Source organism: Gymnoscopelus braueri (assembly GCF_963280865.1).
Source record: "Gymnoscopelus braueri genome assembly, chromosome: 1".
Lineage (NCBI taxonomy): Eukaryota > Metazoa > Chordata > Actinopteri > Myctophiformes > Myctophidae > Gymnoscopelus > Gymnoscopelus braueri.
Genome location: NC_137603.1, coordinates 22863867 through 22890655, shown reverse-complemented (window position 1 = coordinate 22890655; position 26789 = coordinate 22863867). Strand labels below are relative to the sequence as shown.

The 26789-nt window shown below is 41.1% G+C and overlaps 2 protein-coding genes and 1 pseudogene across 3 annotated transcripts in view; 1 reads left to right on the top strand and 2 right to left on the bottom strand.

Moving 5' to 3' along the window:
- The window catches only part of tpma (alpha-tropomyosin), a gene marked incomplete at its 5' end in the record, with an annotated part of 303129 nt that overhangs the window by 180986 nt on the left and 95354 nt on the right, over positions 1–26789 (bottom strand). The window lies entirely within an intron of this gene.
- LOC308080842 (transmembrane protein 266-like) overlaps positions 1–26789 on the bottom strand; it is a 68896-nt pseudogene that overhangs the window by 27476 nt on the left and 14631 nt on the right. The window lies entirely within an intron of this gene.
- Positions 8371–9687, top strand: LOC308080908 (zinc finger protein RFP-like; the record flags this gene model as incomplete). Its single annotated transcript, XM_080423002.1, has 3 exons — positions 8371–8460; positions 8599–8724; positions 8992–9687. 3 exons carry the CDS (start codon positions 8371–8373, stop codon positions 9685–9687), a joined length of 912 nt encoding a protein of 303 aa, XP_080279128.1.

Genomic DNA, 26789 nt, shown 5'->3' with positions numbered 1-26789 from the left:
CACGCTCAAATCTGACGTCTGGTTTGACGGCATGTAGGCTTTGGCCTACATGCCAAACACCAGTTTGTTCCATCGTAGACATGCGGAGCAGCATTGTCTGACCGTCTGACAGGCATCTAAACGTATGTATTCACTCTTAAAATGTATAGCTATAAAACTAATAAATAATACTTGTGAAAAAAATACATTTGGTATAGGCATACACATCGACAATGTGTCATATGAAATTGGTATTTCCAAGTGTACGAGCAATGCAAATCGAGCAATTAAAAACAATATAACTTATTTGCAATGTAACAAGTTAGATGCTTAATCATTCAACCATTTAAACAGTGCTTTACTGGCTCTGTGTTAAGACATATGAGCGCATACATGCATGCGAGGGGATTTTGGGTACCGCTGCACTGGTATATTTTCATAATATGGAGAGAGAAGTCTCCCAACTTGGGTAGCCTACAGTAGACTACGGGCCCTTTAATTGCCACTGCTTTACCCGCACCCGCAGCCCACTAGCCGTGAATTCCTGCCTGCTACCCGTGAAAAACGGACAAGGGAGCTGGCACTGTCCCTAAACGGTATTTTGCGGCCGCTATACCCGCTATTCATTATGCCGACTCCGTTATTTGCGCCTGGAGGTGTGGCCGTGGGCGTGTTGTTGCAATATCCCCAAAATTGCTATTTTGCCCACACACGTTTGGGAAAGCGCACAGCGGAATCTAAAACCACCCGCTATGCCAAATTGGTTTTGGTAGAGTGTGCCTGCAATGGACATGCCGCCCCGGGAACGCACCTTGCGCACTCCTAAATCCTCAAATAGTGGGTTTCGCCAGTATGGCCCATTATAGGGCCCTACGTCTTTCTGGAGTTATGTACAACCTCGTTTAAGGATAATCCGACACTCGAATGCCTCTGTGCCCAGCGCAAGTGATCTTCATTGTGGGTTTTGGACACGGGACCGCAGTGGGAGATTGGAGATATAGGTAACCAAACCAGCCCACCACACACCTTATGTTGTAGTCTACTCTTATTCTATTCCGACATAATGCTGCATAGATACATTTGTAACTCTGAGAATGTGACAAATGTAACCAAATACAAATGATACGTACATTTGTAACTCGTTACATTTGTTACTCAGAGTGATAGAAAAGTAACCAATAGTTATAATTAGATAATACACACAGTGTGTGTGTGTGTGTGTGTGTGTGTGTGTATGTATGTATGTATATCATTCATATATATATATATATATATATATATATATATATATATATATATATATATATATATATATATATATATACACACACTTCTAGCTCTGCTGCTTTTAATGTTTTTGTGTGACGCTGTAGTATGATCAAGTAGGGCGTTTATTTACGAAAAAACACAAAAAGTTTGAATATGGAGATAAGAGGTTTCTGCCCGACACAGCAATGGTGTGTGTGTGTGTGTGTGTGTGTGTGTGGTGTGTGTGTGTGTGTGTGTGTGTGTGTGTGTGTGTGTGTGTGTGTGTGTGTGTGTGTGTGTGTGTGTGTGTGTGTGTGTGTGTGTGTGTGTGTGTGTGTGTCAGCGGGTACAGAGTGCCCCTCACTGTCTCTCCAGCTGGAGTGGAAAGTTGGCAGTGGCTGGTCCACCTCTCCCTGCTCTGCATGCCCTGGCAGAGAGGACTCAGACACTGGCACCGTGTCCCTCTCCTCTGGTCACGTCTTCATTCCCTGGCAGCTTGCTAATCTGAGCCGAGACGCTGGCACCACCACCTCACTGTTTACCATGCCTTCAAAAATAACCACTTTCTCCTCAACCATGATGGAGAATTTGGATATTTAACCACTTAACCCATTCAATCCCGGAACGCATCTCTGTCATTTTGAGTGCCACGCTATAAGCTTGTAGATCTGCTATCTTTGAAATTTTTGGAAAATGTGTGCAAATATATGTATGGCACAACATACATATGTATATAAAAAACTTACGTTGCTATATCAGTGGTTCTCAAACATTTTCATGTCAAGGACCCCCAAAATGATATGCATTTGACCCCCAGAAGCAAAGATTTGAATTACAAATGTTCACTTTAAAAATATACATATTCAAACATTTGCAAAAATGTTCAAGTTTTTTCAAAAATAGAAGATCTACCAGCTCATAGCTGCTATTTTTGAATAGCCAAAGAAATCGACACAGACGAAAATGACACACACGAAAATGACACACACGAAAATGACACAAGATGGATTCCCGGATTGAATGGGTTAAACACACACAACAAGATTTTAAAACAATGGTGCATCACATACAGTACAGTACACTATATTGTATCAGTTTGTGTACCGAGCTGGAATCGAACCCCACTCTCCCATTCAGCAACCCAGGATCACAACAAAGCTGCACCAACGGGTCTTGTACAGAGTAGGAATGGGACGATATGAAAATTACATGTCACGATTATTATGGCCAAAATGCTTAAATCTCTTAAAATGGCACTTTTGTTAACCACTTGAACCTCAGCATCCTTATTCTGGGGGGGGGGGGGGGGGGCGTTGGCCAAAAATTGCAGATCTACAAGCTCACAAGGCTTTGTGTGAGCTTGTAGATCGGCTTTTGGTGAAGAGATTTGGTGTCGACGGAAAATATCGGTCCATGTACAGTTGTAACTCAAGTCCATTTCACTCTAAAGACTAGGGTGGTTAATACAGGGATGGCTAGCGCTGTAGCCGCTGTGCATGCTATTAGAGAAGAGACCCTGAGGGGTTTAGCAGGACATAATCATATCACCTCATTTCTCACATGGCTAACTTCTGCTCACTCATTAATAACAGGAAAACGGTTGATTTGCTTCACACGTGGGCCTATTATTTTTCCGTCGACTTCAAGCGAGGTCTTCAAGCCATTTGGGAGCAAAGTGTGAGCACGGTTAATTGGTCATAATTTCATATAAATCTCAGGATTTCACTTCTCGCCAGATGGGAGCATGTTGTATGAAAAATGTGACTTGCTTTATTAGTGCAGCCCCATTGAACTGGCTTTACTCTAACTAAATAAGTATTTAGCCTATTTAAAGGTGGCGTAAGCTATATTTTATTGGTTAAAACGAAAGGTTTTCTTGTTAAAAAGTTGAAAATCTATATTCCAATATTAATCATTGCTATAGAGTAGGGGTGGGCAACTTTGATGATGGAGAGGCCCACAACATTTCCACACCTGCACTATCACCTAAACCCCATCCCTCAAATAGCCCACAAAATGTAAACTATTATATTACTATATACTGTATTAACTATTGGACATAAAAATACAATAGAATCTAATACAATGGACTGTAGTAATTAGAACTGGTCATGTAAACTTACATGTTTGGAATTGGAACAGCTGGAATCAGTATTCGGATAGATCTGCATTATGTGAAGTTGCCCTTGTACGCTATAGTGCTTGTTCAGGTCTCCCTGCTCTTTAGTAAACAGAAAACACTTGTAATCAGAAGACAGAATAAAAACAAAAAAGTACTGTATATGTGCATCATTTTGCTGTCCATTGAACAATAAATGTTGTCTGTCTTTAATGTCCCTCAAAGGAAATAATTGGCTGTTTTGTAGCAACATCTTATGTAAGGGATTATCCTGTAAACATTGCTGCCCAATGTTTCATCATTGGCTCAGAACTAAACCTATAAAAAGATTTCAGAAGACTCTCAAAATCCCTCAAATCAATAAGCTTGACAAATGACATGCAGTACGAGATGAGAGTGAAAGATTTCCCTAAGTACTCCTATCTTATCAGACGTGTCTTAACAATAAAGTAGTGGTGTAAAGTAACTAAGTACATTTACAAAGTGTACTGTAGATGTATTGTACTGTACAACGCGAAGGTACACTACTTGAGTATGTCAATTTATTCTAATACTTTATACTTACTCCACTACATCTCGGAGGCAAATATTGTACTTTTTACTCCACTACAATTATTTGAAAACTTTGTCTTCTAGTTACTTTGTAGATTTGTATTATTATTTAAAAAAAATACATTAACCACTTAAACTTGCGTAAGTAAAGGTATAGTTAAGTTATGTCTACACCATATCTCTTTGCCAAAAATATAATGTTCCCCCCAGAATATGGATGCAGGGGTTCAAGTGCTTAATATAAAAAACTGTACACATATACAGTGAGATTTTATCTTTTTCTGGGCGTCCCTTATTTTTTCTCTGAAATGAGGGACGCCCAGCCCGGTGTGTCCCCTTATTTGAATTTCAGGTAGTTGGCAACCCTAAGAGCCACCATCCTGTAAACAATGAATGCTTAATCTAATAAAGACATAATCACGCTGTTGGCAATCATCTTCCTGGCTCTGGGTGGCTCGAGTGTGTAGGCTCCAGATGGTGTCCAACCCGCTCTACCGGGACCTCGCCGCCGAGACTCGCCGCACTTACTGTAACCCATTAACTCTTTCACTGCCAAGAGTATTTTCATAAAGTACTCCCCCAGTGCCAGCGATTTGCGTGTTTTTAATTTTTAAATTTTGTAATTCTTCATTCAAATAAATTGTCTGATTGCGGTTTTAAACACATACGACAGTTCTACCAGCAGAGAGCAGCAAATAGACACATTGATCACCTCGTTGACTCGCTCGCCCCCCCCCCCAAACATGCCCAAACAGTGCATACGTCATAAACCGGATGTGACGTGGTCGCAGATTCTCCGATCGGCCAAAAATACGATGTGATACACGACGGCGATGACTGTTCGTCACCTAGACTATAGATTATAGAAGTGGAGCTCTCCGTTAGTTTTTTATACCGTGTGAAAAACCGTGTGTTTCCCTATTCTGGCCGAAAATGACCGCGGAAAAAAATGTTGAACCGGAAACGGAATCTGCGTCATGAAACCGGAACCCAATGAGTCTGAAGGAATCAGAAAGTGAAAGTGATCATGAAAAATAAACAGAATAGCGCTACCACAGTAAAAAGTAAAAACTCAGGATTTCTCGTTCTGGCAGGGAGGGTATTCAGAGAAAACTCGGAATAACTCGGGGCTTGGCACTGAGAGAGTTAAGAGCGGGAACGCATCCGTGTCATTTTTAGATTTCTTTGGCTATTCAAAGATAGCAGATCTACAAGCTCATAGCGCGGTACCGAGTGCCGTACTATGAGCTTGTAGATCTGCTATTTTTGAAAAATCGTGAAAATGCGTGCAAATCTTTGAATATATATATTTTTAAGGCAAATATATTTAACTCAAATATTTGCTTCTGGGGATTCTACAAATCTTTTCTAAAAAACTCACAGTTTTGAAAAGAATAACTTATGTTGCTATAATCAGTGGTTCTCAAACTTTTTTCATGTCAAGGATGTATTTGGCCGCGGACCCCCATCTCAAAATATGTTGTTCCAGGGACCCCCCCAGAAACAAAGATTTAAGTTAAAAATGTAAAAAAATATATATATTCAAAGATTTGCAAACATTTTCACGATTTAAAAAAAATAGCAGATCTACAAGCTCATAGTGCGGCACTCGGTGCCACGCTGTGAGCTTATATATCTGCAATTTTTTAATAGCCCAAAGTATAAAATGATGGTTATAGCAAAAAAAACTAAAATGACACATGTATGCGTTCCCGTTCTTAATGGGTTAAGGTACCACAGCAGCCTGCAGTATAGTGGACAATAATAACCATGCTGTACATGTATGTACTCGGGTGCTGTACTTATTTAAGTACATGTTTTGAGTATCTGTACATTACTTGAGTATTTGTATTTTTTGGTACTTACGACTTTTACTCTTTCACTACATTTCGAAGACAAATATTGTACTTTTGACTCCACTACATTTCTAGTACAAAAAGTACATTATGAATTAAAGGCGCACTTCACAGATTTTGCACCAAAATCCAGTTTTAATGAAGTTGGGGACATAATAAACATGATGTTTTCATTTTTTTTTCTTTTTTACATGATTTCCTCTACTATGACACCACACTACAGTAGATAATGTCAGTTCTTCCTGGACCCCACACAGTTTCCTGTAGTTCCAGTCAGACGGCAGGCAAGGCAGGCATGTACTATAGTAGCTTGTGTTTGCTGACCAGTTCCAGTGGTGGAAAGTAATTTTTCCAAAATGACTGTACTTGAGTACAATTTCGAGGTACTTTTACTTTACATGAGTATTTTTGTTTTTCAATAGTTTATACTTCTACTCCATTCCATATCATCTCGGAAAATATTGTACTTTTTAACTTTGGGAACATATGCTGTGTGTGGTGGTTAGACGCCTGTGGGCCAACGCTGGAGTTTAGCAGATGTTAAGTCCATCAGTCCATCATTCATGGGCAGATGGATTCATCACTACTCAAGTTTTTTCCCAAAGATGTGTGCTTTGCTTAATTTGATCTGGAAGGGAAGTTTTCCTCAACTCAAATTATCTACTGGATGTGTTGAAACATATCTTCCTCAAAGGGCTGTCCACCACACCAGGGCTGGGCAATGTCATTGATATTGTATCCATATCGTGATATGAGACCAGATATCGTCTGGGACTTTGGATGTTGTAATAATACCGTTCACTGACCACCTGACCACCTAGAACATTTTGCAGGATATTTGAGGCATCAAGTTGAAAAAAAAAAACGTTTTACTTGTCACTACAGGTACAAGAAGCGGAAAAAAAAAGTGCTACAACAACGACAAGGCCAGGTAGAGAAAAGATGTGATATAAATGTGCATGAGGCATTTAAATGTGCAATAAGGCATAGATAGCCATGTAACTGTAGAAAACCATGTACAGTACTGTATATGCTATAGCAGAGTACAGACTGACATACAGACTGGCATACAGAAATGAAGCATTAAAAAGCAGAATGACATTTGAAACATTTTTGAAATTGTTTGAAATGTTCGGGAAATGTTGTGATACATTGCATTTATGAAATGTTTGCAAGTTGGGAATGCATGCCCCACACAGTTATGCAATACCCGCTGTGCTTGTTGTATCCATTGTCATCATACCCGTTGTCCTTTTAAGCCCATGTACAGTTGTTTTCCACTCATTGTTTCATAGCCGCGGGAAGACCTTTTAGGTTAGGGGTGCGGTATGCGCACCTCATGCACGCGCGCAAAGCGCGCGCGCGAATTATTTCGCGGTTCTGGGCGGATTGGGTTAGTTTTTTTCCCAGTTTTTGGTTTCTTTATTTCGGTTTTAGGGTTAGGTTAGAGTTATGTTATTTAATTCATATTTTTGCCTGATTTTACCGATTTATTATCAAAAAAATAATTTCTTTTTTTTGATGGGGGGGCGGTAGGGGGTGCGGTACCTGGGGGGAGGGGGGGCGGCCGCACCCCCAGCACCCCTACTTCCTGCGGTACTGCATTGTTTCCATTTTCCTTTTGTGCCTGTTGCATGTCACGCAGGACACTGGACTAAGCCACTAGTGTCCACTAGTAGTCTGCTTGTGGGGGAGTAGAGAGCTAAAAAGCTGGCCACTGCTGCCTTGAGACATTAATGCATGCATTTTAACAACCATGCTCTTGCCTTGTACACTATATCTACCCCGCGATTGGTAATTTTATGAGAATGCAGTGGACATTGATGCATTTGAAATTTTAATCTATATGATTAACCCATTTAGACCTGAGGCCGATTCTAAAAACGCCTTCTAAAACCTAACCATAGCTTTCTGAAAACGTTCAAATTCTTACTAAAAATAAAAAATGAAAAATGATGTTACTATACTATAGCAACAACTAATGAGACACAGAGGTGGCATCCGGATTGAAAGGTATAACAACGTATAGGTAGCAACAGGTCTCTATGGGTTAATGGAGACAACACGCAGGGCACCGCACCACATCGGGTTCTCGCACGGGACACGCACGCTGAGTTTGAAGTCAATTGGTTGGACAGTCCTTAAAACACGCAAAGGACTGATACACACGCACACACACTGACAGGCACGCACACAGAGATTTCCTGAATTTATAGAGGGAGGACAGACATCCTAAAAAGTAATTTTGCTGTATTCATGTCAGTCATCAGGTTGCCATGGTTAACCGATACTTGGAGGCCAGTCTTGAGCCGTGTGGAAGTCCATATTTGGGCAAGAGTGGCGTCACATTTGATTTGAGTCAATTCAGCTTAAAAGCTGATTACACAGAGTGGGAGGGGCATTAGTCAAAGAGAGCCACACCCCCAGAAACCATTAGAACTTAGAAGGACAGACCCTTACAGCTTACTATTCTTCTTTTGTAAGGTCACACATCACTGGTTGAGGACATCCCAGCACCCCTGCCGATACAGCATATTCCACTTAATCAAGTTTGAAGTCGTTTTACAATATATTTCCAGTGTTTCACACTTTCACTTTTAGTCTCGGTGTGTAGAAATGGCCTCTGCCGGCAGTCTCCTGTCTGAAGAGCAGTTCCTGTGTTCCATCTGTCTGGATGTCTTCACTGATCCAATCACCACCCCATGTGGACACAACTACTGCAAAATTTGTATCACACATTACTGGGACACTAGTGATGTGTGTAAGTGTCCGTTATGTACAAAAACATTCTATAAGAGACCAGAGGTATATATCAATACTTTTATTTCTGAGATTGTTCATCAGTTCAGGAGTCACAAGTGGAAAGAGGAATATGAAGCAAAGACAGATGCTGAAATTCATCAGATGATCCGGGAAAGACGACAGAAGATTCAGGAGCTCAAACACTCAGTAGAGCTGAGCAAGAGAGATGCAGACAGAGAGATAGAAGACAGTGTGCAGGTCTTCACTGCTCTGGTGAGCTGTATTGAGAGAAGCCATGCTAAGCTCATTTGTGTGATTGAAGGGAAGCAGAAAACGACAGAGAAAAAGGCTGAAAGCCTCATCAAAGAGATGCAAAAGGAACTCACTCAGTTAGAGACGAGAAGCTCTGAGCTGAAACAGCTCACACACACAGAAGCTCCAGAACTTCATCACCTCCAGAACTTCACATCCATCAACACCCCTCCACCCACCAAGGACTGTACAAACATCAAAGTAAATCCATCTTCATATGTGGGGACTGTGAGAACAGCTGTAGCTCAGCTGGAGAAGACACTCAGTCAAGAGATGCAGAATAAGCTGTGTGATGTTGAGCTGAGGAGGATCCAGCAATATGCAGTGGATGTAACTCTGGACCCTGATACAGCACACTGCAAACTCATCCTGTCTGACGATGGAAAACAAGTGAATCGTGGAACCATATGGAAGAATCTCCCAGACAGCACAGAGAGATTCTCCTATTGTCCCTGTGTCTTAGGAAACCAAAGCTTCTCCTCAGGAAGATTTTACTATGAGGTTCAGGTTAAAGGGAAGACTGACTGGAGTTTAGGAGTGGCCAGAGAGTCCATCAACAGGAAGGGACAAATCAAGCTGACACCAAAAAATGGCTACTGGACTATAAGGTTGAGGAATGGAAATGAGTACAAGGCTCATGCTGACCCTGATGTCCTCCTCCCTGTAAGAGAGGAGCTCCAGAAAATAGGAGTGATTGTGGCTTATGAGGAGGGTCTGGTCTCCTTTTATGATGTGGAGACCAGAGTTCATATCTACTCGTTCACTGGCTGCACCTTCACTGAGAGACTATATCCATACTTCTGTCCTGAGCTTGATAATAATGGTAAAAACTCTGCTCCTCTGATTATCTCTCCTGTCAACATGGGCGCTGCTCTCTAATATGTTCTTGTTTTTTTGGTTCTCGTAAACCCGTGGTCCGTCGGCACTGCACAGGCCGTTGAAGCCGCTTGGTCGGACGCTTTCCGAGTTATGCTCAGGACAGAGTGACACACAGAGACCAGGTGAATTAATAGAAGGATTACTGGGTGTCGAATGGAAATAAATGACTGTGGTGAACACCTATTTCATGAAGAGGGAGGAACACAAGGTGGCGTATAAGAAGACTGCAAGGGATAGCAGGGGAAAGCGTAGCAAGGCAGCACCGGATGGTGCTCCGTAGGGTGACCCTAGTGTGCAAGCAGCGGAAGACAGTGAAGGCAGAGAAAAAGATCAAATGGTGGAAGTTGAAGAAGGAGGAATGTGTGGAGTTCAGGGCTGAGGTAAGAAAGGCACTGGGTGGCAGTGAAAAGTTGCCAGATGACTGGACAACTACCGCAGAAGTGGTAAGGGATACAGCTAAGAAAGTACCTGGGATATCTTCAGTACAAAGGAAGGAAGACCAGGAGGAGACAGGACAGCATACATAGGAAGAAGCTGGCAAAGAAGACATGGGACAGCTAGAGAGAAGAAGAAAGTAGGCAGGAGCACAAGTAGATGAGGGGTAAGACAAAGAGAGAGGTGGCGATGGTTAAGGAAAAGGAGTAGGAGGAGTTGTATGAGAGGTTGGACACCAAGAAGGGAGAAAATGACCTTAACAGATTGGCTAGACAGAGGGAAGGAGATGGGAAGGATGTGCAACAGGTTAAGGTGATAAAGAATAGTGAGGAAACTGTTCTAACAAGCGAAGACAGTTGTGTTAAGAAGATGGAAGGAGTACTTTGAGAGGCTGATGAATGAAGTAAATGAGAGAGAGAGAAGGGTGTAGTGACCCAGAAAGTGAGATACATGGGGTCAACTATCCAAAGTAATGGGGAGTGTGGAAGAGAGGTGAAGATGAGAGTGCAGGCAGGGTGGAACGGATGGAGGAAAATGTCAGGAGTGATTTGTGACAGAAGGGTACCAGCAAGAGTGAGAGGGTAGTGAGACCAGCCATGCTTACAGCTTGGAAACTGTGGTACTGACATAAAGACAGAAGGCAGAGCTAGTGGTGGCAGAATTGAGGATGCTACGATTCTCATTAGGAGTGACGAGGAAAGACGATGATCGGAAATGATTACATTAGAGGATCAGCCCAAATTAGAAGGTTTGGGGATAAAACTAGAGAGGTAAGGTTGAGAGGGTTTGGGGGATGAGGGGGTACATTGGGAGAAGGATGCTGAAGATGGAACTGCTAGGTAAGAGGTAGCCTCGTTCCCAGCCTTTTCTCCTCTTCGTGGAGAAAAACGATCTTATTATTATTATTATTATTATTACCTATGCTGCTGCATCATCTGAAGGAAGCTGAACAGAAATACGTTTTGCTCTTATGTACCCGTACACAAGATGTAACAATAAAGCACAACCTTGAACCTTGAACCTTGATCCGCTGTGGCGACCCCGATGGAAAGACTGGGTGTGCGCATTCAGGGGGAAACACTGCTTTGACTGAATACACCCCCCCCCCCCCCCCGTCTCTCTGTCTTTCTCTCTCTCAGGTTGATATAGCAGTCAATGCTCCGTCAGTCTCCAGAGCTCAGGTGATGGAGTGGAGCAGGACAGGAGAACAGAGGGGTGGAGATTAAATCAGGAGCTGTAATCAATAGCAATGTGCCAACCAGGGGGAGAGGGCGGCAGCTTCCCTCACAGCTCTGATGGCCTCATCACTTTCAAGCAGTGGTTCTCAACCTTTTTTATGTCAAAGACCCCCACATTCATACCGTATGTATTTGGCCACAGACCCCCATCTGAGAATATTTTGTGGCCGGAACCCCCAGTTTTCAAAGAATTGAAAATAGCACATCTTGCTTGCAAATTTGAACTTGGAACCCTCAAGGACCCCTGGGGGTCTCCGGACCCCACTATGTGAACCACCAAAGCAGTGAGTCTCAACCATTTTAATTTCAAGGACCCTCAGTTTGACATGCATTAGGCCACGGACCCTCCATTTGATATGATTTGTTATTTCTTGGATCCCATCTACATTGTAAAATCCTCAGTGTTCATTTATCTCTGAGTGTACAAATGGAACCAAATTAACCCATTTGTACACTCTTAGTCCCCAGACCCGACATTGAGAAACAGTGCTTTAAAACCCTTCACTACCCATGGTTTCTAGTTTTTTTTGGAACATTTTTGCCTATAATGATGAATCGAGAGAGAGGGAGAGAGAGAGAAAGAAAGAGAGGGGGGGTTGTACATGGAGAAAATCTTGTGCAAATCTTCACAAACGTAAAAGGAAAATAGCTAAAATATCCAACGTACAAGCTCACAGCACGTAGTGATCTATCGATTTTCGCAGAGCGACAATGTCGTACAATAGAATACCATTGGTCTGTGATCCTGTCAGGACATGTCATTAGTCTCGTTTGGGTCCCAAAAAAGTGGGAAATCACATTGGCCCACGAGTTCAAAACTTTTAATACCTATATCTGATCGGATACGATTTTGAAATCCTATATTTTGTGATCCAGGATCAGACAATCCAGACAAAATGTGTCCCGGTATTTCAAAGAAATTCAGGATAGGATCACCCTGATCTAAACTTTTCAAGATTGACGGATCCTAATTTCAAACACCCAAATGCACTTTTTTCTAGTGCCCTGAATTATTTGAATACACTGCTCTGAGAGGTAGGCAAGTGTACACTGCAAATGTGACAAAAATAAATGAATATTTTAATCAACCATAAAGCATATTTCAATTTACAAACTTTAACATCTTATAATGAAACATTATGTTTAAATTAATTGTGCGTTTTGCTCTGGTAATCCACTCTAAATCTACCCTTCCAGTGGGATCAAGCTAATCCTGATTTGTTGGATCAAACTGATCCTACAGTATGTTTTTGTTTTGAACAACCCATTTTGAAGATTTGATCCAAATTAAAGCTTAGATTTGATCCTGATCTGATCGGATATCAGAGTCATCTCAATCCTGATTTCTGGTTTAGAACTACCCCAAATCCCAATCTGATCCGATCAGATAGGCATTCAAAGCTTTGAACTCGTGGGCTGAAGGGTTATTGATTTAGTATTGATTCAAAAGAGTGACACTGCACTCCAGTTCTACTTCTGTCTCACAAGAGAACTAACTGTGTTTGCCTTCAACTGGCATTCAAGATAAGACCTACTGTATATAACAACCACAATTTCACTTTGCTGGGACAAACCTGGGTGATAACATTTAAGAACCGTATGCCAGAGATTGTCATTTTGAAGATGCTATTGTGTTTCCAAAAGAGTGAGTCGGGACCCATTTTTGTGTCACGAGTAAATATGATTTTTTTTCGTTTCGTATTTTTTTAAATTATTATTACTATTTAAAAAGATTTTAAAAAATAGAGATGGCACACATGAGTTTGAAGATTACTGTTACAGATTATGGACACAGCATGTTACAGTATGTCGTCCGCCTCAGCAACGCGCCACCCTGGTAGAGTTGGGAGGGGGGATTCCGCTTTCCCCGGGGGAGATATTCAGTGGTGGGACAAAGTACTGCAGTCAAAGAATAGATACTCCTGGTCAAAAATTACTTAACTCAACTGCAACTCTTTGACTCTCAAAGAGTCAAAAGGGACTCTCAAAGAGTCAAAGGGACTCTCAAAGAGTCAAAGGGTCTCCTACAGAGTCTCCTACTGACCAATGACCTGGTCATCCAATTATTTGCTTAGGAATGCGACAAAAACAAAAAACAAATCAGGAAAAAAAGGGTTTTGAAATTGAAGTGAAATTGATAGAAAATAAGTCATTTTTTGGGTGAACTACTCCTTTAAGTATGCAAAAGTACATGCTTTTGTTGAGGACTTCTTTAGGAAAGAACAATCGGGGCCAAAGATGACAGACAGATCTTAGTTGTCGGTTTATTACAGAGCAGTGCAAAAGCAATCCATGTGTAGCAGAGTGGCTTTCCACGTGGGAGACCCGAGTTCGAATCCCGGAGCGTTACACATGGATCAATGGCGGTATTAGCTTAAGAGAAATACCAGACTCCACTGAAACTTATAGTGGACATTACTCCACCTTCCTTCTAAAACAGTGTTTAGTCTACCAATCAGAAATAACCATCACCATAATCATAATGTTCATCCCTTATCACGCCCTGTTCGCATGGGCTTTAATTGAGGCCCCCCAGGCCCTGTCTATTTGGTCATCCTGACCTGGTTGCTACTGCAACACCACGGAACATTCTACCAGATATATTTAGCCGTGCAAAATGTCAAACAATGACTCAGACAGAACACTCAAGAGAAATCACCCTTGTTACTGAAACACTTGAATGTTGATTGTAAAGCAATTGTAAAGCAATTCACACATTAACGTTTCCATAACATAAAAAAACACTTCACCCATTTTCAACCTTCATATAATTCATTCTCAATAATCCTCATTATAATATGATCTACTTGGTCTATGTCTCAGAGGAGGGCTGTGGACAGTTCAGGAACCCGCCTACCAGTGACATCATCGACGGGGAATCGAAGCTAATAGAAACTGCAGGCTTTTTACTCCTGTAAAGTTAGCATGCTATAATAGAAGCCATTGTTTTCGCATTAATACAAAAAAATATATAACTTTTTTGAATCTTGGTTGAAATGACCAAACCTGCCTACTGATGATGTCACTGGTAGGCAGGTTTCTGAATTGTCCAGCCCTCCTCTGGGACACAGAGTGAGTAGACTTACAGAAATGGTGCCATCTTATAATGAGCATCATTGAGGACCAATGATATGAACATAGGTTGAAAATGGGTGAAGTCATATTCAAAAGTACAAATTACAATGTACATTTTCATTTTAATATCAATGCATTGCTGTATTGAAAATGTTATCTTTTCCCAAGAAATTCAGACATTTTCCAGACGTTTAAAAAATATCAATAATGGTGAAAATAGCAGATCCTCGCTGTTAGCTCGCCTGCCTTGTAAAGTGATTAAAAAAGTACCTTGCACATACGAATAGTAAATTATTCTATCAATTACATTTTCGATGAATAAAATAATCAAGATTCGTGTGATTCTGGATTTTTTTATAAGGGGTCATCACCATGCAGGCTTGTGTAGGATATTTTCATCAAACGGACATACAAAATGAGCGGCTAGTGGACTCCTAATGTGCCATACATGAGTCTCATATGAACAACTACATAACTACATTTCAAAGTAGCTTGTGCCTAGATCCACTACTTTCAGAATGATGTAGCTGGCAGCTTGACAAAAGCTCGACATTTTCAGTGGCAGATCAACATAAAATAGCAATTTGAGTGCACATCAAAGGGAGAATTCTTCATCTCCATCCAGCTATGTTTGAGTTTGGAGTGGATTTTGTCCATCTTACCAAAGAAATAATTGTTCATCTCCCAACACTTGTTTGGAGTTTCACAGTCAAAGAATGAATTCTCCATCTAAATCCTCTTGTAGCTTTAACACAGTCGTATGTTTTAGTTTTAAGTGGATTCTGTCCATCACACCAAAGAAAGAATTCTCCATCTAAATCCACTTGTAGCTTTCACCTAATATGTTTCATTCAGTCACTCAATAGTGTCCCAGGCTGACTGATCTACCTCTCAACTAATGGTTCATGAAAGAACAAACACACCATAAGAGCCTGTGTCATTATGCCCTTATCAGCCAGGCACTCTCATACATAAACAACAAACAAAACCCTTTCATTCATACGAACATGGAAACACTGCTTCCACTACTCTTCTTACAAAGACACTTCTGTGCCAGGCCCCATGCACAGAACACACTTGAATATCTACTTCTTATTTTCTCAATGAGAAAATCCAAGCCTGTGCAACATAATTTATTCTATCAAACAGCAAAATGCACTAATAAGTCCCTTTAATTGTTGTGTCCACACAATGGACATGAGGAAACTTGTCTTGATGACAGTGCCAGTTGTTCTCATGTGAATATGAACAGACTGGGTAATTCAATATCATGTTGACTGGATAATTCAATATAATGATGATGAGAGACTAGCAATTATATTCTTATAGTATTTGAGTAACAAGTTTCCCAATGATAATGTAGTGGAGTAAAAGTATTCTTATTTTAAATGTATTGAAGTAAAAATGAAAGTTGTGATGAATATATAAACTCAGTAGATCCCCCTAAAAACGAAGTATTGTAACAAAGTACATACTTCGTTACTTTACACCACTGGTATTTTTCCATGAATAAAATCAGAGTCCTACTGTAGCCTACCTATACTGAAGAAAACGTGGAGAGCAAGTCAGCCACTGTATACAAGCATACATTTTGGAGTACAAGGATCTTTTTTAATCAACAATTTGCCACAAACATGGTCTGGCACGGATGACCGCTGGTTCTTAGTAGTCATTTTTTTTATTATTCAAATATATATTTTTTTAAAATAATTGATTAAATTGATTAGTCATATTAATCTCTTAAGCCCTATCTTTAAAACATATATAATTTCACGCCAAAATAGCTGATCTATCTGCTTGGCAGTCAGCAGTCCCTGGGACATACTAGTGTCAGGATGTACTTGTACATCAAGCCACATCACGCTAAAGAAACAGGAGACACACTCACTACCCTTTGGGCCACATGGCTCAGTAAGGCTTATTTAACTTATCAGCTATTTTCGCTATGTTTATTATTTATTAAAATCAATAATTTTTTATAATCGATTTAAATTGTGCAGTTCGATTAACTGTTGCATCCCTATAAGTACACAGTGAGTGAGTGAGTAAAATGAGCACTCCCCCCCAAACAAATTGGCTGGTGAATGACAAAGACGCGTTGCTGCAGCGCGAGGCCTCTGCTAATTCCTAGTGATCAGCTGCATTGATCTTTGCATTACTTCCACACACAGCATGAAGAGTTTCCATTTCTGACAAACTCGTCTCAACTCCATCAATAATCCCATTCTCGTCAACGCAGCAGTTTTCCTGCACAAATCAATCCAGGAAAGTTTCTATGATTTTCAGCAAATGTGGTGCTGCGTGTGCGTGTGCGTGTGCGTGTGCGTGTGCGTGTGCGTGTGCGAGCGTGTGTGTGTGTGTGTGTGTGTGTGTGTGTGTGTGTGTGTGTGTTTTCGCTTTCTTTGGCTCGAGTGTCTATTATCGGCTAATCATCCTGGGTGTTTTAAATGGAGAATGACATCTATTCCTGGGGCGAGAGGTGCGGCCACGCACGTGGAAGTGACGTAGGTTTTTCTCCACACCTTTTTTAATGTGCTAGCCCTTCACTCCGTTAACGACGTGAAGATGAGTCATAGTCATGCCGAGAAAAGAACGAGAACCAGCCAGTAAGAGAGAAATTGAGAGGCAGAGCGTGAAACCAGTGCTGCATGGAAAGTATCTTAAGTACATTTACTGAAGTCGAAGTTTGAGGTACTTTTACTTTACTTGAAAATTTGCGTTTATTGAACTAGTTTTTCAATACTTTACGCTTCTACTCCACTACAACACATTGGCAAATGTTGCACTTTTTACTCCACTACAAATATTTGAAAAAACATATTTAGACTATTATTACAAAACATACATTAACCAATTAAATTTCTGATGTCAATACATTTGTACTGTTACTTAAGTAAAACATTTTATACAGGACTTAAACTTGTAACAAAGTATATTGTGGTATTGCTATTTTACTTAAGTAAAACAATCACTTTTTCCAACACAGCATGAAACAGTTAAGTCTAGTTCAGTTCATTTTACCTTGGTTCCTGTAGTTTTGATCGTGTAACTTGAAGAAAAAACTATGAACTTTGCAATCTATTTGAAATGTGAGTTCTCATACGCTACCTTTGTTTCACCCTGTCACATATTGTACCGGTCTGTTTCTCCTGGGCTTGTGGTTGTCAAACATTACTGTCACAACCCTTTAAAAAGCCTTGATGATGAATGGACTGTAAAGGTGTACTTTATTGCTGAGGAGCGTGCAAGCTCTCTCTCCGTCGCTTTGGGAATCTGATTTCGACAGACAAGAATGAAAGATCCAGGAGAGAGAAAGCTGCCTCCTTTCCGATGCGATGGACCAGAACTCTGTCTCTCTAATGACGAATCACTGTCTGCTGACAGTGGTGGAAGAAGTACTCAATCTTTTTTTTTTTTACTTAAGTAGAAGCAGCAATACCACAATATAGAATTACTAGTAAAAAGTGCTGTATTCAACATTTTACTTGAGTAAAAGTACAAAAGGGCTGGCATCAAAACATACTCAAAGTACTTATACAGAATGTCCCATTTCACACGTTTTTTCAAATGTTTTAAAATGTAGTCAGAATCTTTTGAAAATAGCAGATCTACAAGCTCAAAACGCATAGCTGTGAGCTTGTAGATTTTCTATTTTCAAATAGACAGAGTATAAAATAGGGTTTAATTGGTTAATGTTATGTTTTGTAATAACCTATGTCTACAATGTAACTAGTCATTCATATTTTCAAATCATTGTATTGGAGTAAAAAGTACAATATTTGCCTCTGGGATGTAGTTGGAGTATAAATATAGAAGTACTGACAAATGTACACACTCAAGTCAAGTAAAAAAGAACTTCAAAGGTGAACTTAAATGCAGTACTTAAGTAAATGTACTTCCCACCACTACTTGCTTTGGGAATGTGCTTAGTTTCGACAAGAGAAAGAATGAAAGAATGCGGTGTGAGAGAAATGTGCCTCCTTCTTGAAGCAATGGAGCAGAACTGTCTCTAATGACGAATCACTGTCTTGCTGACGACACGTTGAATTTCACCTGACGAATACACAACGACCGGGACAGAACACTTTGACAGCCGTTGCACCCGCTTTAACCCATCAAGGCCGGGAAAGCATCTGTCATTTTAGATTTGAACCACTTTAAACCATTATTTTATGCTTTGGCTATTCAAAAATAGCAGATCTACAAGCTCATAGCGCGGCACAGAGTGCCGCGCTATGAGCTTGTAGATCTGCTATTTTTGAAAAATCATATATATATATATTTTTTAAAGCGAACATTTGAAACTCAAATCTTTGCTTCTGGGGGGGTCCCTGGAACTAAATATTTTGAGATGGGGGTCCCCGGCCAAATACATATCATTTTGGGGGTCCTTGACATGAAAATGTTCTGAGAACCACTGATTATAGCAACATACGTTTTTTTCAAAAAACGGTTAGGATTTAGAGGACATTATTTTGTAGAATCCCCAGAAGCTTTGAGTTAGAAATGTTTTAAAATATATATATTCAAAGATTTGCACAAATCTTAATGATAAAAAAATTAAAAAAAGAATAGCCCAAAGTATGAAATAATGGTTATAGCAAAAAAAATAAAAAATCACAAAAAATGACACAGTATGTGTTCCCGGATTGAATGGGTTAATCCTCCCCCACAAACAAAATGTGTCTTCCACAGGGTTGCACAATTCAACATCCCACAATTCAACACTCACACACGCACGTTTTGCATCACTATACTGTACTTGTGAGGAGCGACAGCGATTTTATGAATGCCGTTTTCAGTTGTCTTCGGCTATTGTCAAAAAATAGCCGATCTACAAGCCCACAACGGGTCACACTGTGACGTGTCGTGGGCTCGTAGATCATATGAATTAGGCATAACGCCAACCCTAACCCCTAAATCTAACCTCTAAATTACCTTATTGTAAAACCTATTTTTATTTTTGCCATAAAACAACCATTTATCTTAGAGTCTAGCTCTCAAATTATACTGTACTTATGGGGACAATTGGTCCTCACAAGTATAAATACAAGTACACACACGCGCACACACACACACACACACACACACACACACACACACACACACACACACACACACACACACACACACACACACACACACACACACACACACACACACACACACACACACACACACACACACACACACACACGCAGTACCCACACTGCTTCATGCTAAAGCAAGCACGGCTGAATGGGTGTACCAACTAAGCACAAAATATATGCTGAGTTTCCCCTGATGTAGTGAGATTGCAGCTAATTAATTTTACATTTGAAAGGTTCTCCATTACAGTACCAATGCGACCCCCCTGCACCATTGATTACAACACATCAGCACCACAGAGTGGCAAACTGCACGTTCTCTGGATACACAAGCACAAGGTTACAAACCTACACTGTGGCTCAGAGATATGCTTTTATGCTGCAAGATTTAGATGGAAAAAGCCAAGGACCCCCAAAATGATATGTATTTGGCCGCGGACCCCCATCTCAAAATATTTTGTTCCAGGGACCCCCAGAAGCAAAGATTTGACTTACAAATGTTCGCTTTACATATATATTCAAAGTTTTGCACTAATTTTCACTATATTTCAAAAATAGCGCGGCAAGTGGATCGTTGTGAAGAATAATATTCTATGATTTTTCAAAGGTTACTGAAAACGCTCGGAATCGCTGGCAAGGGCAGCTATAGACGATGATTTAACTCTGAGCTAATGAAAACTCAACAAAACAAAAAATCATACCATTTAAATAAAAAAATAATGTAATCATGTGGATCTTGGGATCTACATGAGAACAGTGTAGTTCTGGACTGAAATCTAAGATCAAAGATCCTTTGAGATCCTTGGATGGCCAGCCTGTGATGTCAGTTATCTATCATGTCACTCATCTACTGTAGCCTATGACATATCTATGACTCCAAATCCAAGGTTTCAGCCTGATCATTGACTTCATCAAATTAAAGTCAAACGTTTTAAAAAGTATAAAACATGGAAAAAATGTATTCTTGCAGTACACAAGTATAAAAATAGGGCTTAACTGTTACCAACGTTGCATCTCTCCTGTCCTCTCTACCTCTCTACGATAAAGCAACCATTACAATTACTGGCAATGTGCAAAAGAAATGTGGGCATGAGTCTGTAGTCCTGATTAATAAGAACATAACAGAAGACCTTTATTGATCCTGCGGTCGCCAAAGGCAGCAGAGCAGCGCAATACAGCTTCTCACTGCTCCGCTGAAAACATTTTCCTCTAATCTAAACAAAAACATCATTTATACCTGGATTGTTGAAATGAAAAAAACAACAACCTGAAAACAAGTTAAATAATCTATTTTGCAAAATGTAAAGGTCTTTGTGATATGCACATCACACACGTTGATAATGCAATGACGATACATGTTAGATATATTGTGCAGTCCCAGTTCAATACTGTACCCCATAAATGAATGTCCAAGTTGCTCTTGGATGGGGAAATTAGCTTTTAATAGTGGTCTAAATGGAGATAGATCTGCTGACATGTGCACTGAAGCTGACAAGCTGCTCTGCATTAATAGGGATTTCCCTGGACAATTCATCTACTTCTCTCTTAGCCAGAAAGGCAATCTCACACTTTGCATGTCTGTGAATATTAACCACTCACCAGTGGTGGAAGAAGAAATCGGATTTTTTACTTGCAGTAAGTAAAAGTAGCAATACCACAACTAAAAAGTACTCTGCTAAGTGAAAGTCCTGTATTCAAAATGTTACCGTAGTATAGCAAGCAGCACAAAAGTATTGGCATCTAAATACTTAAACTACCGTATTAACTTTTTCAAAAACAACACGTCGCAATGTGACGCGTTGTGGATCTGCTATTTTCGAATGGACAAAGTATAAAATATAAAGTGGTTAATGTATGTTTTAAAATAATAATCTAAAATCAAAGTAAATTGTAACAAAGGTTTTTCAAATAACTGTAGTGGAGTAAAACGTAGGAGTATACGTATAACGTATTGAGCAATGTTAATACTAAGTAAGTAAAGTAAAAGTACCTCAAACTTATGTTGTAAGCAGTGTCTGTCTGTCTCTGTCTGTCTCTCTGTCTCTCTGTCTCTCTCTCTCTCTCTCTCTCTCTCTCTCTCTCTCTCTCTCTCTCTCTCTCTCTCTCTCTCTCTCTCAAGGTGATCCTAACTGTGTCTATTTAGGGGCTGAATGTGGCCGCCACAACAACATCAGCCTTGGGACATGGCTGCTTCAGCTGTTAACACAAGCAGCGTAGAGTGTGCTGGTAGTTGACTTAGATCCCATGATTGGGTGGGACCACTACTGGTAAATTAAGAGGTTTTGCATGAAACTCAAATGGAAATATCTCCCCTTCCCAAACAATATAGCTCAACAGTAAACGTTTGGGCACCAAGGTTCAAATCCCGGCTAGGATCAAAGTTATTGCAGCTTTAATAACCACATTACCTCTGTCTGTTTTATGCCTACATGAACAGGGCCCACCAATCCTACGAAACAGATGGGGAAACTAAATTCTTGACACACAGCGAGCCCTTTGTTTGGACACTTTATTGGCGGCTGCAGTCGTCCCTGTGGCGAACGGATTAGGAAGCCCGGGAGATAACAAGAATACCGCTCACCGCTCCCAGGTCGCCCGCTCACGCAGCGTCCAGCTGCTTTCTAATTAAGTCAGCCCAAATTGACTCGACCGAGCGAACGCCCTTCTAAGAACACATTATTCCACAGAGCAGGACATACTCCATCACTAGCAACGTTAGGGTCAGAGTCAGGGGTGCGTAGTAACAAGTTACTTTAATACTTTTACTCACTTACCTCTACATTTACTTTAGCAACTTTTTTTAATACTAGAGGTATACTCCATATTTGGGCGTAGCTGCATTGGGAACTCCTTATATGGTTATGGCTGAGTCATGGTGACACGAGCGTGAAATCACACACGAGCGTGAAATCAGAGGTCTGTCCGCCCAAACAAGAACGTCAAAGTTAGCTCATGATTCATGGTCATTGGTCTCAATTTAAAACTTGTTTCCAAGTAGTCAATGGACAAGCACCACCCCAGCTACAAACCGTTCAAACCCCTACAACGACAGCGGCCGGGACAGGAGGCCTACAGCATTATCAAGAGCAACACCACCAGGTTCATGAACACCTTCCACCCGGCTGCCGTCAGACTGCTGAACAAGATCAGCCTGTCGTCAGGCTGGTCTTAGACTTTTGCTCTTCCTTGGACCTACCTGCGGATTATACCAATGTCAGTTTACCTTATGTGGATTATGCGGGCGACACGCGCTGAATTTTTTTTCCAGACAACTTTTTGTGTTTTTCTCACACCTTAAAGTAATACTAGGTAACTTTTTCAACAAAACTAAAGTTAAATTGTATATCTTTTGTGAGTGGCAAATGTTTCACAACACCCACTCCATGAATTTCACCCTTGAAAGCCTTTTCTATTATATTTTCTATTGAAATGGTGGCTAGGGTAGTCATTCCCGCGAAAATGACGTCATCCGGCCGGAAAACGGAAACGGAAATGCACCGGTTTCCTGTTTGGCCAGGAACTACCGCACCGGTTTCCTGTTTGGCCAGGAACTACCGCATTAATAACAAAAAGGAATCTCATGCTGTTTTTAAGAGATTGTAGGATTTGAAGATCGAAAAACAACAGCAAAAGAAAACACAGCTCACGGTAACTAAAGCTCCACTGGCTAAGAGAAACGATCCACAGATAGTATAAAACAATTAAAAGAACGCTTTTTGAAACACTTCCGTCTTCCGGTGAAAACAAATGGAATTCTGGGTAATGCAGGAATAAACGAACGACCTGCAGTGACGGTAATGACCAGCAGAGGCTGCTAAAAATCGTTATTTGTGGACCTGCATTGTATTACTTTAACTAATGTCCATAGTATCACGTACAGTATACATCTGCTGCTATAATGCTCACGCACCTTTATATCTTACCTCAGGTACTATGTGTAAATATGTAGATAATTTGTTTGTTTTCTTTGATTGATCTCTCTTCCCCCTTGCCCCGCCCCCCCTTCTTCTTCTTCCCTTTCTTTTTTTCTATGGGAATAACAAAAGCAATAGAACATTGCACAAAAAAGAATTTCACCCACTTTTTTACTTCTATAAACCTGTGACAATAAAGCTGATTCTGATTCTGATTCTGAAGTTAATTAACTTTGGGACACTTGAACTTAACCACTTTTAATCTGGCATCGCTATTCTGGGCATGTAATTATAGGTGAAAATTTTCGGAACATAAAAAACCCACAAGGATCACAATACGTTTCAGGGGAAGCATGACCTCAACTCAACTCAATATTTATAAAGCACATTAAAATGACCAAATAATAATATATTACAAACAGAAAAAGGGCTAATACAGCATTACAGAGTTATACAATTTACACAATCAGTGTAATCAGTGTCAAAGGCCACCGTGAAAAAAATGTGTCTTCAATAAAGATTTAACTCTACTCACTTCCTAGCATTCTCCCCCATCTCTCCCCACCTCCTAGCATTCTCGCCCTTCTCTCCCCACCTCCTAGCATTCTCCCAGTCTCTCCCCACCTCCTAGCATTCTCCCTGTCTCTCCCCACCTCCTAGCATTCTCCCCGTCTCTCCCCACCTCCAAGCATTCTCCCATCTCTCCCCACCTCCAAGCATTCTCCCCGTCTCTCCCCACCTCCTAGCATTCGCCCCGTCTCTCCCCACCTCCTAGCATTCTCCCTGTCTCTCCCCACCTCCTAGCATTCTCTACCCACCTCCTAGCATTCTCCCCGTCTCTCCCCACCTCCTAGCATTCTCCCCGTCTCTCCCCACCTCCTAGCATTCTCCCATCTCTCCCCACCTCCTAGCACTCTCCCCGTCTCTCCCCGCCCCCAAACATTCTCTGAATTGTGCAAACCAGGCCAGTTTGTTGTATTTTGGACCTTTGGCCCGTGGCTGGTGGGTGGCATGGGATAGGAACATCTTGTATCTTTTCTCCTGCTCACAGATTTAGACGCGCCATCTGGTGCTGCATGGGACCCAGCGCTCCCAACGTTTTGGAGCAGCCATGTCACAGTGTCACAGTGTCAACATATGTGTCTGTCTGTTGGTCTGGCAAACGGGGCGCACATCACCGGGACGGCATCTGACACAACTCACACCACACCAAGGTGTTCTCTTTTTGGCTGTTTTCCACCACAACAACTCAGCGTACTGTCAGTGCCGTGCAGTGAAACGTATTTCACAGGTTCTGGATTTGTCTCCAAATCAGAGCCTAATTTGGGCCCTGCTCAGGAGGTAGTACTAGGCCTGAGTTTCTGGGAATCCCAAACTCAGAACGCAGTTTAAAAAATCACACCCTGTGTGAAGTGGGCGGTGTCTTGCTAGCTAATCACAATACTGAATGGAGTCAACCAATCATGTACAAAAAATAAATACATTTATTGAAACACTCTTTATGATGGAAGAAACCATAACTTTAAAAAAAACAAATTTATGTTTTTTTTTAAGTTATGGTTTCTTATATAGGGCTATGCACATGTGTCATGTGACACTGGCCAATCACAGTCCTGAATAGATTGTGATTGGCCAATCACGGTGCAGGGTTAGGCGGGGTAAATTTTTGGCCAATCACAGCGCAGGATTTGTTGTACAAATATCCAAACCTCACTTATAGGGGCGGTTTCACAGCCCAAAAATGTCCCCACAAAAAAGCTAATATAGAGACAATCTAAATAGATAATCTATTTTTCGCTTTTGTTTTTTATGGCGTACCTCCCCTTTCAGGGGTTGTTTTGGTAACAAAATTAAAACATTTCACATGTTCTGGAAATTCTTGGTTTATCCTTTGTGGAGGAAAAGAGTCATCTCTCTCTCTCTCTGTCTCTCTCTGGGAACGGCAGGGATGAGGACACGTTACAGAATGTGATCTAACTCGGTGGGGTTGAATCTGAAGGGCATTAGACACAGCATGGTGTCAGTGTTCTGCTTTGCAGTACCACTAATATAAAGTTGAACCACTTTCAACCTGGAGTCCGTATTTTGGGGTTGTCATTATAGGCTATAGCCCAAAAAAGTCACTCCCCCGTCCCCCACTCGAATTTCGGCTATTTTAGTCTTAGTTTTTCAGGTGTTACTGTATGACGAAGGCTTTGATTGATAGAAGCTGATAAAGGTGGAATAAAAGAATGCATGACATCACATATGATGGTGGGAAAAAACAAAACAAATATTTTATTTTAATTCCTTTTAGATTGTTATTTTAGTTTCAAGTTAACAAAATCAGACGCTCTACGTCCTCACTGGCAGTAGGGTACAACAGCAGTAGCAACATCTAAATGTTTGGAGTGGATTTCATTGGAATATTGACTACAAATTGGGAGACAAAAACATTAAAAAGTGGTAAAAATATTTGGGCCCTCGGGGGGGTGGGGGAAGAAAGGGTTTGGCTGTGCTGTGTACAGAGACAAATGTAATGTCTGTTTAAAGCATGGATTTGAGGTGTGATGAGAGCTGACCCTCGACATTGCTTCCCGATATTCATTTTCACATCTTACAATTCTTCCTCCCTCTCTCCCTCTCTCTCTCTCTCTCTCTCACACACACACACACACACACACACACACACACACACACACACACACACACACACACACACACACACACACACACACACACATGTTTGTATTATTATACTTGTGAGAACATCAACAATTTAGGACGCCGATTTTATGAATGCCATTTTCAACAATTTTTTTTGACATTTGTAACCCTGATGCCAAAAAGTAGTAGATCTACAAGCTCAAACTGTGTCGCAGCTATTTCGGTGCAGAACACAGGCACGTAGCATAACTAAGTATAAATCAGGCATATCTCTAACCCCAACTCCTGCTGAAATTCTCGGAGAGGGAGAAAAAAAAGAAACCAACAACAACGCTCTCCGACCTGCAAAAAAAAAACGGAGCGAGCAAACAAACAAAGAGGAGCATCTTGATGACTGGAGGGAGAGTGGGCGGGCGTGAAAACGCTGAACACAAACCCACGCCACCTCGCTCCTTCCAGACAGGAAGATGGATGCTCTCAACTCTATTAATAACCTAACTCCACTTACCATGGCACTGGCCAAACTGCTAACACTGCAGCTAGAGCTGCCCCCCCGATGCTAGCGGAGAACTAACCGCCTCCCTGCCCCCCCCCTCCCCCAATGTCGCCCCCTTCTCTCTGCTCAGAGAGGAGATGTATGCCCTGCTGCACGACCATGTACGCCCACTGAAAAATAGCTGATCTACAGCAGTGGTTCCCAAACAGTG